Genomic DNA, 16,604 nt, shown 5'->3' on the forward strand with positions numbered 1-16,604 from the left:
TGCTGTGTTGCTCTGAGCTACTGGATAGTAACTAGAGGTCTGTCCCCTTTTGACAGACAGCTGGATTAAGCTTCTTCCAGTTTAAAAAAAAAAACCAAAATGGTACATTTACACCATTGAAATCAGGAGTGCGACTGAGGAGCCTAGGTTCTTAGTTCAGCTACCGAAGAAAAGCAGGCTCTTGAACTGGATTCCTAACCTAAATCCTGTGAGTACCGCTCCCTTTAGACTTGTGTCCCAATGTTCCTGTGGAGCAGAGAATTGAAAATGACGTAAAGGGATCTCTGATGCGGTATTTATTTCTACTTATTGGCAGGAATTCAGGGCGAGCGTGCTTTTATCACTGAACGGTTTGGTCAGATGTAGGCAGTCAGTGGACAGTGAGTGGCAGATTGCCTTTGCTTGTAAAATGTGCATGGGAGGGGAAACACAGATCCATGCCTAGACAGATTTCCAGAGGCTGCTTAAATATTCTTTAAAATTTTAATTTTAGTTTAGTTTAGTTAAAAGTTTATTACTACGTGAAGTGTATTAATGCAGCTACAGCCCATCTTTTGAGTCATGTTTCTAAATTGTTCTGAATTGATCGTGGAATAACAGCAGGTCGGAGAAGTGGTAGGAATTCTACATCCCAGTTTTATGAATGGCAGCTCTTGCCAGAAGCCTGTATTTATTTGGTCAGAGAGCTTTCCGATTGTCTGGCGTATCAACACGCTTCATTGTTACACGGATATGGAAATTCTCGCTTCAGTTAGAACATGGTTCCCTACACCTGGGAGTGGGCCATGTACCATTTGGTGTAAATACTGAAGAAAAGATAAGATATAGTTGAGGCAAACAGCTCCACCGACAAGGAAGAAATAAATGCCAGAAATATTGCCCTTAACCTAATCTTAACACAAGTGAGGGCCAGACAACTAAGAGAGAAACGAAGTACATGAGGATGCTTTGATGCCTCATTTGGGCTTCTGCTGCTGTTCATTCTGGTAAGTCAGAAAAATACATCGACCTTTAATTTTAGTAATACCTGTGGTTAATGGCAATTACTATCTGGAATGCAAAATTGAAAAGCTTTCATGCTTGCCTGATTCAAGGCGTAAAATGGTCTGTAGGAACCTCAAAAGGCGTTCTTCTCCATCATAGCTTTGCAAATATTTCTCTGAGTTGCTGGTTACTGATTATTCTTAAAAGCTGAACATCAGAAAAGTCAGTTTTACTGCAGCATTTTGGGGTGCTTTCTTTTAAAGTAAGTGGTGACCTGAAGGGCACCAGTTCCCCAAATGAACAAAGCAGATGTAAATAAGCCTGTTTTGCCTATTCTCTGTTAAAAAACAGACTGAGTTCCTCTCCCTCCAGTGAGACTTTGGACGTAGGAGAGGGGTTATGCATTTTTAAAGGAATGTTGCAATGCATTAGTATTTGTGCACGTAGATGTTGGCTTTTTACTGGAATGAATGTCTGGGCATTTAAATAGGGAAGGGATCAGTATATTACAGTGTCCTCTTGTGAGCGGTGACACTTTGCCTGATTACTCAATCCTGCGCTTTAGTCAAAATACAATCAGATACCCATCTGAATGCCATCTAGAAAAGAACATAGGGTATCTATCTTTTTGTTAGTAGCTCATTCTTACTTTTTAATCCATTTAGAGTCTGTGTCTGACCAGTCTTGCGTTGGTTTTGCGGTCATTAGTTCTTGTCTCCGCTCTGCTAGAGCCCTCTAGTGGCGATTACTTTTTTCTTTTCTTAAATGAATTTAAATTAATATTGCAGTAGTCCCTAACCAAAAATTAACTTGTTAAAGCAAGCAGGTTGGAGTCTCTACACGTTGATGTTGGTAGGAAACATAATAAAGTGAGTCCATCACCATCACATCTTGCTTTTTTTTCTTGTTTTTAATAGATGCTTGTTGTTTATCAAACCTCTGACATGGTATTGTTCTCTTTCTAGTGACAGAAGCATGCTGGAAGAAGAACTTCAGAAGCTTATTGAAGCTTTGATCGAGAATTTTCTTGAACCTGATAAGAATGGACTGATCTGGCGCTCTGCTTAGACCTCTGACAGGTGTTCAAAGAAGCGACCGCCTGCACTGCGTCGTGTGAAACAAAGGAACCAAGAACAGAACTCCGTTTAAGACGTGTGCGTGTGTGTATGTGTGTTAAACAGCTACATTTTTATTCTATAAAGAAGAAGCATTCTTTTGTCAGGCTTTTCACCAAAGTCTGGGCTAGAAAATTTGGGATAAGGACAGTACGTGAGAGAAAAGGACGCAATTTATTATTACACTTTTGACCAAAAGACTAATTAACCTGCAGCAATGCAAACAAACTGCCCTGGGTTTAAGACAGCTGATCTTAACCACTAGATCTTGTCTTAAATTCATTTCAGGTACTCAATACTTTTTGTGTGACAAGGTTTTGAAATCGGGTAGTCCTAATATTTGAAGGAAGCGAGCGCTCCAAACTGACAAAAAAAAAGCCTGCTTCTTCCTAGCTGTTGTGCGTGATTGTTACAGGTCTTAATTTCCAAAAAATGTTGAAGTAGAGTTCAGTGCTTAGCATTTCTTGTTTAGGCAAGTTGTTCAATATGACATTTTTTCAGCTACCTAAGTATCTTTCCGTTGTTAAAGGTGCTCTTGGTGCATTGTATCTTTCCTGTGTGCATCTTAAAATATTTACTTTGACAGTGAAACAATAGTGGCAACACATGCAGTTCCACTTGCAGGCTGGGTTTGGAATTACCTAGTGCCTTTCCAAGGCATTCAAAGGAATAGGAACTTGTTCATTCCTTAATTAAATTGCCCATTTTAACTACCATGGGCTTTGCAACCAGTTTTTGGTCCCACATCTCTGAAGAGTCTTAAGCTTTTTTTTTTTAATTTTTTTCCAGAAATTCGGTAACTTTGAGTGAAAATTCCAGTTAGTGACTTTTTTTTTGTTTTGATGGCTTTAATTCATACTGTGTATTTAAAAAAAAACCCAACAACACAAAAACCAACCAACCAAAAAAAAACCAGAAGAAAGTGGAGGTGAGACACTGACACTGCTGATTATTATTTTTAATTACTAAATAATATTATTTTTTTGGTCATGTGTTGTAAGCTAATTTCTGTTAGAATAGCAGTTTGCAAATGCGACTCTTCTTTATCTTTCAGGGCAAATTTTTAACAACTTCCCGTTATCTATTTCCTACTTTTGCTTGAGCAGAAAATGATACTGCTAATCAATTTTTCCAAAAAATAGACTGATACAGAAATTGTCATGTAGATACTGAGGATTTCAGAAAAGAAAAGCCGTGTTTTGGCACAGAAAAGCCATGGAAGATGCTTTAACTGAAAGAACACTTCAAGAAAATTGCATATTGATTAACTGAGAAAAATACTCGTTAATGTGTGCTACTAAATTGCTAATATAAGCCTTCAGCATAAAGTCAGTGGTGTTCTGGCCATCTCCTCGCTATCACTTTACAGTAATTAGATAAAAGAAGTCGATAAAGCTGAACACTTAACCGCTGTATTGAAGGTTACCTGAGAAGAACCTGAAATGCACTTAAATTAAAGCCGTTGTTTTGCCATTATTGTTAAATCTCTAAATTTGTCCTCCATCTTATTATACCCTTACAGCTTGATGCCGCAGGATTGCGCCGAGTGGTTTTGTATGTGTTGCGTCTGGATGGCTTTAAAGAGCACTGAGGTTTCTCTGTCCGTGCGGGTATCGGGTATTTCATGCTGACAGAAGCTTTGCACTATAACCGTGGATAAGTATTTTGCTGTATATGAATGTCCATGTACTGCAGAAGGTCTGTGTTGCACAAATTCTTACTTGCCACCGATATTTATTTATTTTTTATTTTAAGAGAAAATATTTCCAAATTGTTCTGCAATTGAGTGAAATGTATCTAATACCAAAAAACATTGTGTTTTTTTTTTTTCTGGATTGTACATTTGACTGATGTGATGGGGAAAATGAGTGAAAGCATTTACGCTTAGAGTATACTCATGTTATTGTACAGCGCTGGGTAGGTCTCAGAAGGCGTAAAGGCGTTTTTGACTGCTGCTTTGTCTTTAGTTTTCACAAAAAAGTGCAGAACTGGATCCCAACTGCACTGAATTTGGAGGAGGTCTTGTCTTTTTTTTCACGGGCAGCAGATTAAAGCCTTGGGCATTTTGGATTTTGTTTTTGAACAGCCCACTAATAGTTCAGAAGAGAACAAGTGACTTAGAACATAATTTTGAACAAAGGTAAACACTGTAAAAAAAGCATAGTTTATGTGTGCGTATTGTAGCAGTTAGTGTTAGGAGTTACGTCTTGTGAGTTACCTTTTTTTTATGCTCCTATAAAGAGCAGGAATCTGCAATGCCCCAGAGAGATCTGCTTTATAGCAGTAGACAAGCGTTATAAATGCAGTATGGAAGAAAATTGTGATTACGTTTTCCAGTCAGCATTCTTAGAAGTTGGTAACTGTTCATGGTATAAATATCTTTAATAAGAAAACGAATACGGGGAGTTAAGTATCTGGGATTCTTCTCGTCGATAGAGTTGAGCAGTAAGTTGTAGATGTAGTAGTGCTTTTGGAATGACAGCAACAGGCACAATGTGTTGAATGTATTTTAAGGGTATAATAACTTGCTGTTTTTAAGCTGCTGCTACTGTTGTTTTCCTACTGTATTTGAACTGTTTGATATATTTATACTGTTCCATTTGTGGAACTCCTCCTTTATCTCCTCCCTCTCATCTTGCTTCCCTTACTTCTGTTACTGTGAAGGACTGTAATTCTCTTATTTTATTGCCCTGTAACTTTGTTATACACCGTGTTAGAGTTTGCTAGGCTTGTGTACAATCTTCTTTCGGTTGTCAGCTGTTCTTTACTACTTTTCAGATAAGAACAAAGGCTTTTCAGACTTGAGTAGGAAGCAGGTAATAGATCAAAGTACGCTGTGGATGCTGTTTACTAGGCGCTTCCAGTTAAAATACATCTTTTCAAAGGTTGGTCTACAGCAGGCCATTGGCTTAAACTGTAATCACACAGCCAGTGATTTGTTTTTAACGTTTGATAATAAAATTGGGAGGGCTTGTGTCTGTCCTTTCCCTTTTTGATGTCACAGGCTTACTCTCTGTCTCACTCAGACGTGGTGAAGTTGTGTTTCCGTGAGGCTGGGATAGGACCTTTTTAAGTACAGGAGAGCCGCCAGCCAAGGTGGAACGTCTACGTTACGGAGCTTGTAGCTGAATTTTTTGTTCTAGTTGTGATACAGCTTCCAGTCTGTGGTTTAAGTAGCTTCAGGTGCTATTCATGTCTCTCCTCCTGCACTCTGAAGGGTGCCTCCAGCCACAGCAGCAGTGAATCATAAACTCTTGCGTGGGGGAGAAGGAGGGAGCGTGTTTAACACAGGAGAGTTTGACTGGGAGCTCCAAGCACAGCCCTAGCTGCAGCCCGAGGTGGCGTAGCCCCTGCTTTGTTTGCAGTTGGCGTGGTGTCCTGTCCGGCCGCTGAGCCAGTGGTGCCTGCCCTGCCCTGCCCTTGCATCCCAGGTGGGTGCAGCTCCAAGGAGCCAGGTTTCCCCTGGGCTGCGGGAGAACTGGGAACTTGCCTGAGTGGGTCTCTAATTTCCTTAATTTTAAATACCTACCTCTTCCTTCTAAGGAGGGGAAGTGCTTATTTGTGTCATCCACAGAGTGAATTAAGAATTAGTTCTATGTGTTTCTGTTTCAGACATTGAGGTGCGTTACGATGTGCAGCAGCCTGGGGCTTCTTTACCTGCCTCCAGCAGTTCCTGACTGCTCTCAGGCTGTTGCCGTACCTCTAGTTGGAGGATACCTGCATGTTGAAATTCCTGGCGTTATTCCCTGATTTAGTGGTACTTAGGTAAGCACTTTGCATCCGCTCTTTGGCTCCTGAAGCATTAGGGGTTTCAGTTTCAGGGGGTGTGTTTGTGTGAAACTTTCAGAGTATTGAAGGAGGAGCCGCAAGGTTGGAATGGGGGTTTCTGTCATTTGGGGCAGGGTGGAACATGTGGTTGGCTTTAAAAAGCACTTGGATATTCTCTTTAATTTTAAAACTAATATTATCATCACTTCATTTTGTCTTTCCCCTGGTTTTGCCCTCTTCTCTCCCCAAGTAAGGGGGGGGGGGGCTGCATGGTGCCCCCTGAATGGTTAGAGTCCGCCTCGATACCATTTTCCATCCTCCCCTGCCCTTTGCCTGCTCGAGAGTAACTTTGTACGAGGTGGATGTACCTGCAGCTGCAGCGATCTCCTTGGCTAGAATCCTGGGGAGTTCTGGATCTGTGCTCTTGTTTACCCGGTGTCTGTTCTTCTGTAAAACTAGGGCACATTACAAATACAGAGTGAGAATTTGCACTTTCCTGAAGTATTTCTGTGTGTATTGCTACGTGGATTTAGCTGAATGAAGTGTTACAAGTAATAAAATATTCTCTTCGTAGTAGCAATCCTTTGTGTTTCTTCGGTCTTCTTTAGTCAAATGTTGTTGCCCGAAACCCCGAGCTGGCAGATAACTGTTCCTGACTTGGTGTGGGAGGAATATTGACCCTGTGCCACTCGGGTACCTAAAACCCCGGGAACAATGGCGCTTCCTGAAGAACCTGTTCAGAGGCTCATCCTGGTGCTGCTGCTAGATGAGATCTCCCCTGTGACACCATTTCCAAGGGGCTCAGCACTGAAGGTGTTCCAGGGCAGAGCACCAAGGACTAATTGTGACCTGAATTTGCCACCGATGCCACCACAGAGCACGTGGGAAGGGAGGTGGATGTTTGGGGCACAAATTGGAATGAGGAGAGGCCGATCTTTTTGGGGTGAAGTTGCTTCAGGAAGAGCAACAGAAGGGAGGAGGTGAGGGGACCGGGGGAGAGGAGCTGGGGTGGGCACTGCAGGTGACAGAGCGGGTCCAAGCCAGGGGTGGCATTCACCCTAAAGAAAGGTTTCAGCTCTGTAGAGTGCCACCAGGTGAGCTGATGGGGCACAGGGACCACCTTCTTGCTGGTCCCTCTGTCCTCAGGAGATCACCCTGCGCTGGGGATTTTATGCTCATTGTTAAACTCTGAGGCAGGAGGTGATTCCACCCCAGTTTGGCTCTTAATATTAAATTTAATGAGGTTGATGTAAGATGGTTCCTGGGGGCGCAGCAGCGTGTCCAGGAGGGTTCCTGCCTCCCTTCAGCGATGGCTGCAGGCTTTATCTTGGGGGAATCTGCGTGTGAATCGCTGTTTTTTTTCTCCTGCTGTTTTTTTTCTCCTTGCCAAGGCTGATGCTCCACGTCAGAGCTGCCCTCCCCCTCCCAGCTCACCCCAGTTAGCTCCCAGTTATCCCCTGTGCCACGCTGACACGGATGGTGCTTTCCAGGGAGAGACTTCACCATACCCCTGAAGCCTTCAGACTGGTTGTGAAATGAGAAAACAGTAGAAGGACCTGGAGATGGAGGGGTTTATTTGGGCTGGGGGTGAGGGGAGCAGCGGTGTCGCCCATGGACGCAGCGGGGACAGGGACCGGAGGGGACAGGGACCGGTGGGGTCAGCGATGGCTGAGCCTCCGCGGGCTCCACCGGTCTGTAATTGCAGGAACGGGCGCTGGATGTCACCACGAGTCCGTGCCGAGCCCCAGCTGGCCCGCTGCACCCCTCTCGAGCTGCGGGGACAACCAAGGGACAGGCTGGGGACAACCGAGGGACAGGCCTGGCACCCCCGGGGTTCGGGGCTGGGGCGCGGAGCAGCGGGATGTCCTTCAGCAGGGAAGATGGGGGGGACCCTGGGGCCAGGCTCTGCTGAACGGGGACATCTCTCGAGGACCAGCAGGACACAGCCTCTTCCAGGGCAGGTGGTGAGTGGTTTTGGGGACTGGAGCATCGCGTGGAGGTCCCAAGGTCCATCTGTGCTGCCGGTGGATCTGGGGACATGAGGCTGGGAGCAGCCGCAGTTGCTGGAGGCTGGTGAGTCTTGGCTTTGCATTCAGGTCTTGTCAATTTAAATGTTAATTTAGTAACTAAATTAATTACTAACGTGCCAAGCACGGCCCCCATAGCCTGTCCCTTGGGCTTGGCTCTCCGGGGACTCATGAGACATCTCAGGAGCCTGTGTCTCATGGTTTCATCCTGCTGGTTGGATCCATCTCGCCGTGGGAGGACACGGTGCTGGTGGGGGCCGTGGGTCGGTGTCCGTGTCAGGGCAGCGAGAAGCGATGAGGGTTACTTCCTCCCATCACATTACTGGGGGAAAGCTAAGGAGTGATTTCTATGTGCGTGCAGCACATACGGAGCACACCAGAGCACCTGAAGTCCCTTCAAAGGCCTTGGGGTCGGAGTGGGATCAGCAGCCCCCAAAACCCCATCCCTGGGGTCGAGGGGAGGTCCTCAACTGTGCTGCTCCCTGAAAGGGAAACCGAGGCACCGAGCAAGAGAGAAATACCACCCAAAAGCCCAGTGCTACAGCCAAATTTACCCCACGCCCCCTGAGCACCAGCTCTGGCCCATGGGTGACGGACCTTGCTTGTGGGTCACCGACCGGTGGGGCACGGGGTCCTTGTTAAGGGGGTGGCAGGGACACTTCTCCCGTGGTGCGACCGCTGTGCTGGGCAGCCTGGGCAGCTCTTGCTCCTGCCAAGCCACGGGCAGAGAAGACACCATGCGTGGTGCGGGGACAGGGCAGGAGCTGAGTCCACCGGGCCCCGTGGCTGCAACCTTGGGTCCCCCCAGCTCTCAGGCTGCCTTACCCCAATGACACAACGTCACCTGATAACTGCTGCGCCACAGGGATGTCCCCTTGTTCTGCAAGGGACAAGGAGTTGGGCTGGGCCAAGCCGAGCTCCTGGGGTGCTCGTGGTCCCCAACTCCTCTTCTCTCTCAAGCCTGAGCTGCAAGTGGTATATGGAAGCCCACCTCTGATGTTGTGAGTTTGGGCCATCCCGAAGCTGTCCTTCTGTCTTCTGTCAGGGGGCTGTCCTTCTGCTCTGGAAACTTGTCCCATGGGGATGGAAAAGGCCTGGTCGTGTGCATGCACAGCAGCATTCCCATGGGTTGGGAGCACAGGGGTTCATCCTGACCATGCAGAGCAGCATCTCCATAGGTTTTGGGGCTCAGAGGCCCACTGTGCCCATGCAGAGCAGCATCTCCATGGGTTTGCAGGCTCATTGTGCCCATGCAGAGCAGCGTCTCCATGAGTTTGAGCTGCAGGTTCTCCTCTTGTGCATTACAGAGATGATCTTGGCTCCTCTTTGTGAAGAACATGGAAACCTCCCCAAAAGGGCAGCACAGAAAAGTCCTTCTCAGGGGCTTCCTTTGAAGCAGGAAGGTTTGTGCAAATTGTACCATGGTGGGGAGGGAATGGAGCCATGAGCAGCTGTAACATGGCACCATTACCAAGGCCTGGGGCCAGTTACACCAGTGTAAAACCACAGGAAGGGGAAGGAGCTGCGGGGAGGGGACTGGTTTTGTCTCCATCCGAGGTGAGGATGTGTCCTCTGAGGCTGAGGAGCCTGAACAATTAGAAGTGATGAAGATCATCTAAAAATAGGTATCTGTAAATGTCAGGCGGGCGAGTGCTGGGAGGATGGAGCGTCTCTGCGGGGTTATCTGTGCCGCTGCATCCTTATGCGAGACCAGAGACCAATACTGGCCTGCCCTGGGTCGATCCTGCGCACCCTGGCTCTCTGAGAGACCCCCCCAAGTCTCCAGAAATGAGCTGTCATGGATCATCCCAGACATCCACGGCTGGAGGCAGTTTCTGTGCCTTATTATCCCGACGGGAGCTGCAGAAGATCCCAGCTCTGCTTCAGATGGGAGGTGGGGTGGGGAGAGACGGGCTTCAGCGCTGACACCAGTCCCTCAACATAAATTATTTCTCAGGGGCTTTTGATAGGGGAAAACTTCAGCGAAGACCCCCCCCCTTGCCCGCAGTAACCGCCATGGGATAATCCCAGCCCCGCGAGTTGGGTAACGCGATGCCGAAACCCACCTCAAAGCTGCTCTGGTCCCCACTGTCCAAGCAAACGATGGGAGCCTGGTGGCACGGGGACACCCAGCAGACATATTCTCACCTCCATTGTCCCCAGCATGCCAACAACTTGCTTAAAACAGCTGGGAAAGCAGGTTTATTTGGAAAAATAATCCAGATTGGAGCAGATTAGTGGAAACACGTCTTTCCCCATCTGCCTGGGCTGTGCGATGCCAGCTCCCCGCGGGGCTGCCCGGAGCCAGGCTCGGGTGAAAAAACACACCAGGGTGGAAAAACCACCCTGAGGAGAACGAGGTGGCCCCACGCTGGGGACCTGCGTGGCAGGGAGGGCGTGAGGCTGTGGGGCTGCAGCTTCGAGGGGTGCCCTGGGGGGAGCTGCTGGGGTTCAGACCCCTTTGGGGGTGGGGGGAGCTACGTCCCCTCCAGCACAGCTCCGATCAGTCCCAGGTGCCCTGCCTGGGTACCACTGCCCATCCCTGCCCATTCCTGCCTGTCCGGGTCCCTGATCTGCCTGTCCCTTGCCCATCCCATGCCTGTCCGTCCCTGCCTCCCCATCCTTGCCCTGCCCGTCCCTGTCACCCCAGGGCAGGCTCTGGGTGGAGGTGGGGGTGGTGCTGTCACACCGCTGTTCATACCGGGGCTGGGGGGGGGGGGTTTGACCTGCCACCCCGTTCCCTATGGCCAGGCCAGGTGGGTCCCTCTGGCCCCTCTCCCCCAGGACAGGTCCCCAGCCCCACGGTGCTGCCGCCTCCTGCTTGCTACTGGGAGCTCATCACTGTGCTGAGCAGGTCAGTGCTCAGCTGTACCGGCGCCCAACGTTATCCCAAAAGGCTAATTAGAAGAATTCGCAGATAAATAGGTGGGATCCTATTTAAGCCAAATTTCTTTGGCAGGGCCACCTCTGAGCCGGAGGAAGGAGAAACAGAGCAGGGACTGTCCCAGGCTTGCAGGTCCCAAAGCTGCCCAGAGTTTTAATTGAACCCTGCCGAGGTTTGAAACCCAACTCTGTGGGTTTTTTCTGACCAAACTCTTCCCTGCTACCAGGAACTTGTCCCTGCTTTGTTTGTGCCTCGGTTTCCCCAAAGCATGAGGGGGAACAGCTCCCACTTGCTCTTCCTGAAGGAATAAATGAAAAGCAGAGATATTTTTTTTCTCCCTCCCTGTTTGGGAAGGTAACGGAGGAGGAGGATGAAGGAGCCCGGTGTGACACTTCTTGGGGTTGAAGTTGCTTGGGGAGAATTAACTGTTATTAATTCTGTGTATTTTTGGAAGGGGGAGGCAGCCGGTGGCTGCTTTTCTTCCCTGCCCGAGTCCTGGGGCATCGCAGCCCTGCACTCAGCGTAGGGACAATGATGATGCTCCAGCCCAGTTATTTCCTTAATAAAAAAAATAAATCAAGCAGCAATCGCCACACCAATATTTTTGGCCTCTTCTGTGCTAAATGAGACCGTGCTCGGCATCTCTTCTACAGCTCTGGGCACCACGGAGCAAATTCCACCACACTGGAGCAAAAATGCTTCTCAAAACACACCGGGGACGCCCTGGTCCAGCGACACGAGCACCTAAAACCCCCCAAGGAGGTGCGCGGGGGGAGGAAGGATGCAGGCAGGGCTGCCTGGCCCCCGATCCCGCTGCGCCCACATCCACCTCCTCGGCTAAATCTCACTGCTTGCCTCTTGGCCACATCGGCCCAAGAAACAGCCAAGCACTTGGGGAAATAAGGAAGGAAAAGCAGATCTGAAAGAGCACGTTGGGTCACAAAGCACCGGTAGCTTATAAGCACCTCATACAGAGGGTATATAAACAGCCCTTTTGGGTTTGTTTTTTTCCCCTGTTTTTTGGCAACGAGCCACCGCAGAGGGCTCTGAGCATCCTTTGCTTGATTCCTATCACAGATGCTGAATTTCATTCGGCTCACGGAGCTGTGGGGGTAACTTTCTGCTCAGGCAGCAGCCGAAGGCTTGGGGCACGGGGAGGTTTGCATCCCCCTCGCCAAACCCTTCACGGAAAGGGACCGCACGGAAACATGATGGCAGCCGGGTTTCTCTAAACACCCAGGAACCCAAAAAGCACATTTTGAGCCTCGGCTCGCTGCCAAGTCTTGGTTTCGCTAATCCAGAGGTTCCCTAATCCTCCTGATTTGTCATGCGGGGGTTATGCGCTGTACAGAATAATATTAACATTAACAAGCCACAAAAATGATGCTCCTACAGCTGGTTGTCCACCCAACCACCCGCATCTGACCGCTCGCACGTCGCCTTCGCCGGGCTGATGGGACTTTGCCTCTTTGAAGGGGGTCGGCGCACATACCCGGGGGTCTCGGTGCACCCGACGAGGATGGGGAGCGCGATGATCCGAATGCCCCGCTGCTCGGTGATGAAAGGAGGAGCATCCTCATCCCTGGGGACAAAAAGCCACTGCATCCCTCCCTTTGACCTCAGGGAAAGCTGAAACAACCAGTTGCCAAAGCTGGCCACCCGCTTTGCCAGAGGGCTTCGGGGCCAGGATGTGTTTGGCCACTTTTCCGTCTGCCCGGAGGCAGATTTCCTTCCCATTATCTATCGCCAGGCACCGGCGGCCGCTGCCAGGCGGATGCTGTGTTCCCTGGTCCAACAACCACCCATCTGCCCGCAAAGCCCTCCAGGCACTTCTCCTCCTCCTCCTCGCTGCAAGACATTAAATCTCGCCAGGATTTCCCAGCACCGTCCCCACGATTTGATGTTGCTCTGGTGGAATCGCTGCCCGGGGCAAATCCACCCCATCGCCCTTTTTCTTGCTCTGGGGTTGGGTTTTGGCTTTGCGGGGGTGGGAAAGTGAGGGAAGAAGTGGGAAAGCAGATGAGGGTGAGGGGCAGGCTGAGATTTCTCCCCCCTAAACCTGCCCGGTGACTCATTGCGTGGGGTGGCGAGGTGGGGCCGGAGCCCACAAGCTCCTCAAATGGGGAGAAAATATCAGGAAAAGGTTCACAAAATGCAACAAGTTTCCGCCGGAGCAACTCATCTCCAATGAGCCAAGGCCTGGGGGTCTCTGGGGCTTCCCTGGGAACTGGGACAGGGCTGCGGTGGGGAACCAGCTCCCTGCTCAGCAGGACCAGTCCAGAGCACCCGGAAAACTCATTTTGACTCTCGGTGACGTATCCCTACCTGAATACAGCCCAGACGCGTGGCTCTGCACCACCTCCCCTTTCCCGGCTTGCCTGCCTCGATACCAGGCTCGCAAGGGGAGAAAAAACAAAGGGGGAAAATGCAATGGGGGAAAAAGCAAAGGGGTAGAATGCAAAGGACCCTGCACCAGGTTGTATCCTTCCCGGGGTCTCCGGGCACGCCTGGGGTGGAAATAATTATGCTTTTCTGCAGCAGAAGTTTCCACCCGGCAGCTAAAGACACACACACACAGGCTCAGGGACCACAAATCCCACAAAACTCTCACTTAAAAACTCAACACGCCGGGTATTTGCTGCTCCCCGCGTCCAGGATCCCAAAAGACTCGGCACACACCGGCGCTGGCCCCGGCACGGCTGCGGGGCAGCGAGGATGCAGCCCCCATCCTCCCCCCTGCCCGGATCGGCATCCCGGGATGGGGAAAGGCAAACGCAGATATAGCAAAATGCAACGCATCCATTTTCAACCCGGCACCAAAATTCAACATTTTAAGATGCCACATTGCAAAAGCTACAGCTTCGTTTCGGGAAATGCTGCGAGTCGCCGCCTCTCCCCACGTCTGCAGATGCTCAGCGCTCCGGTGTCTCATGAATTAGGTACCAAACCACCCAGGAGATAAAAACTGATTCAGAAATCTATTACCTGGATAATTTTCCCCAGTCCCCGCCTCACTACCGGGAAAGGATCGGGACAGAGCTCTGTGCAGGAGCTGTGCATAAACCCCTCTGCATCCCTGGCCGCCAAACCAGCCCAGGAAAAGAAGTTTTTAAGCACCAGCAAAACTACAGAGGAGCCCAAAGCTGCCTTCCTCCGGCAAAGCAACCGCAGTAACATCGCCCCAGCCAGGGGGATATTCAGAAGTCATTGCAAGAAGCTTTATAGAAAATAGACGATAAGAGTGGATGCAGCTTTCAATATATTTGCTCTAGGATATAGTAACAGGCACGGTTTTGAAGCAAACACGAGCGGGTGAACTAGGTCGAGAGCTTTTGCTTCGCTCGTTTTAAATTACAAAGTGCTGAGACAGCCTAGTCTAGGATATATTTTAGAGTCGGAAAAGGGCTGCCCCCGCACGCCCTGGGGAACATGCACGCAGCCGGCGGAGGCGTTTCCTACACAGCTGCATCGTTTTGTGCCTGGGAAGAGCTGGAAATGTCATCAAACAAAACCAAATGGAGAAAGGGGCACGGAAAAGCACACCGCTTCTCGGGGGGGGAGCGGCTGGACGGTGTGTTTTCCTCTGTGTTTGGAGCAAAAAAGAAAAAAAAAAAAAGAAATCAAGTTAAGTTTTGCATCTGTCAAATAGAAATCTAATAGGAAAGAGAGCTGTACATGGTCAAAGTCAAGTCCAGGCTCCAGGAACATCCAGGAGGACAGTTTCAGGTATTGCCCGCTGCTTCCCGGGATGTGCCAAGCAAACACTCACGTGCGTGGGGTGCCGAGCCCTGCTGGCAGCGTGGCATCCCGCAGTCCGCTGAAGAAACCCGCCGCTGGAGAGGAGACGCGGGAAGCAGCTCGTCAGCCTCCCGGGAGCACCGGCATCCTGTAGGGCCAATCCGGATGTGCATCCCCCTGCCCATGGGCGCTGGGATGGAGGGAACGGATCCAGCCCAGTCCCCTGCGGGAATCAGCGCTATGGGGTCGAGTAGGGCACGGGCAGGGAGAGCCGGTCTGGACCCCTCCGGGGAGGGTTCTCCCCACTCCTACGCACCCCAACACCCATCCCCGAGACCGGCTCGTCCTCAGAAACTAATTTTTGGTGATGTCATGGCAAGAGGATGGAGATGGGGCGAGGTGGATGCCGGGAGCGGAGGTGTCGAGGGGCGGCATGATGGACGGATGCCGGAGGGGCGATGGTGGGATGCCGGGAGTGCCATCAGAGCCCGGGCGTTCCGATGGCGCTGGTACGTCGGGGATCGGCATCCTGCTCATAGCGGTAGTGGTAGCCCTCCATCTGGTCGCGACAAGCCTCACGGAGGTTGTGGAGCCAACGCTTGATGCCGCGGCGGTTCAGGTAGAGCACCATGAGGAAGACGATGCCGATGAGGGCCAACACGATGCCGAAGAAGACGTAAGAGGCAGTCTCCAGCCGACCCGGCTCGCCGCCCTCGTTGGCCGTGCAGGCCAAGCCCTCGGGCCGCAGTCGCAGCAGGGCGGCCCCGCGGAGTGGCGGCGGCGCGGCGCAGCGCAGGCTGCGGGCGTCGGGCACGCGAGCGGCGGTGGCACGCAGCCAGGCGAGGAAGGGGCGCAGGGCGCAGTCGCAACTCAGCGGGTTGGCCCCCAAGTTGAGCCGCAGGCCCCGCAAGCCGGGGGCTTCCAAGATCCGCAGCTCGGCGGCCGTCAGCCGCTGCAGCGAATTGTTCCGCAGGTCCAGCTCCTCCAAGCCGGCTGGCAGCAGGGCGGCCGGCAGTGCCCGCAGCCCGTTGCCCGCCAGCTCCAAGCGTTGCAGGCTGAGGTTGCGCAGGGCCAAGGCGAGCTGGTCCTCCAGCGGGGCGGCCAGCAGCGCCTGGTTCAGCTGCAGCGTACGTAGCAGTGGCACGCCGGCGAAAGCGCCGGCGGCCACCCAGAGCAGGGGGTTGTGGCTGAGGTCGAGGGTACGGAGGGCGGGCAACCCTTGCAGAGCCATGTCCTCGATGGTCTGGATGTTGTCGTGGCGCAAGCGGAGCAGGCGGAGGTCTGGCAGCGGGCGGGCGGCGAAGGCGGCGGGATGCAGGATGCTGAGGTTGCTGCCGGCGATGCTGAGGTTGTGCACGGTGACCGGCAGCTCCTTCGGCGGTTCCTCCAACCTCTCGTACCGGCACTGCACCAGCTCCGGGGTGGCCACGCAGTAGCAGGCGGACGGGCAACCCCCGGGGGGAGCGGCGGCCGGGGGCACGGCCAGCGGCAGCAAGGCGAGCCCTAGCCAGGGCAACCAGCGCCCGCCGCCCGTTGCCCGCGTCTGCCTGCGGGCCATGCTCGCTGCCCGGGCATGCAGGGGAGGGGGGGGGTCGGGGGGAGGGCGGATGGTGGGTGGGGGGGTGTGGGGGTGATGGAAGGGTGTGGGGGGGTGATGGAGGGGTGTGTGTGGGGGGACGGACCTGCCTCCCTTCAGCCCCCCCCCGAGGCTGAGCTGCCTCCGGCGCGGTGCCCGCACACGGCGGCTCTGCGGGGAGCGCCGGCCGCGCCGCTGCCCAAATCGGGCTGGGGGTGGGGGGGAGAGGGGGAGGAGGAAGGGAGGGAGGAGGAGGAGGAAGGGGGACGGGTTGGGGCTGCCTGACGCTGCGGACTGGGCGGAGGAGGGCGGCGGGGAGCTGCCGTCGGGGGGGGCTCGGCTGGGCTCGGCACGGCTCGGCACGGCTTGGCATGGCACGGCTTGGCACGGCATCGCTCGCAAGCACCGGCCCCCACCGTGGCGGGGGGGTGTGTGGGGGGGGCATGGGCTGCCGCCGTCCCTTACAGCCCGGGGGTGGGTTAAGGGATGTCGCTGTCCCCATCAAGCTCCGG

The 16,604-nt window shown here is 52.1% G+C and overlaps 2 protein-coding genes across 2 annotated transcripts in view; one reads left to right on the forward strand and one right to left on the reverse strand.

The window, feature by feature from the left end:
• The window catches only part of PGM2L1 (phosphoglucomutase 2 like 1), a 41,965-nt gene extending 35,518 nt beyond the window's left edge, over positions 1-6,447 (forward strand). Inside the window, exon 15 of the mRNA XM_054193074.1 lies at positions 1,950-6,447. Coding sequence (XP_054049049.1) covers positions 1,950-2,052 — 103 coding nt within the window. The 3' untranslated portion in view covers positions 2,053-6,447. The remainder of the gene's footprint in view (positions 1-1,949) is intronic.
• A 4,259-nt stretch (positions 6,448-10,706) lies between these two features.
• TPBGL (trophoblast glycoprotein like) lies at positions 10,707-16,097 on the reverse strand. Its single transcript, XM_054215481.1, has one exon. It carries the CDS (start codon positions 16,072-16,074, stop codon positions 14,998-15,000), a length of 1,077 nt encoding a protein of 358 aa, XP_054071456.1. The 5' UTR covers positions 16,075-16,097; the 3' UTR covers positions 10,707-14,997.
• Between the last annotated feature and the right edge of the window lie 507 nt (positions 16,098-16,604).

The sequence above is a fragment of the Rissa tridactyla genome, chromosome 1 (genome assembly GCF_028500815.1).
Source record: "Rissa tridactyla isolate bRisTri1 chromosome 1, bRisTri1.patW.cur.20221130, whole genome shotgun sequence".
Lineage (NCBI taxonomy): Eukaryota > Metazoa > Chordata > Aves > Charadriiformes > Laridae > Rissa > Rissa tridactyla.

Excerpts from the sequence above, each read along its gene's own strand:
- TPBGL (XM_054215481.1), bottom strand. The coding sequence starts at position 16,074 with ATGGCCCGCAGGCAGACGCGGGCAACGGGCGGCGGGCGCTGGTTGCCC.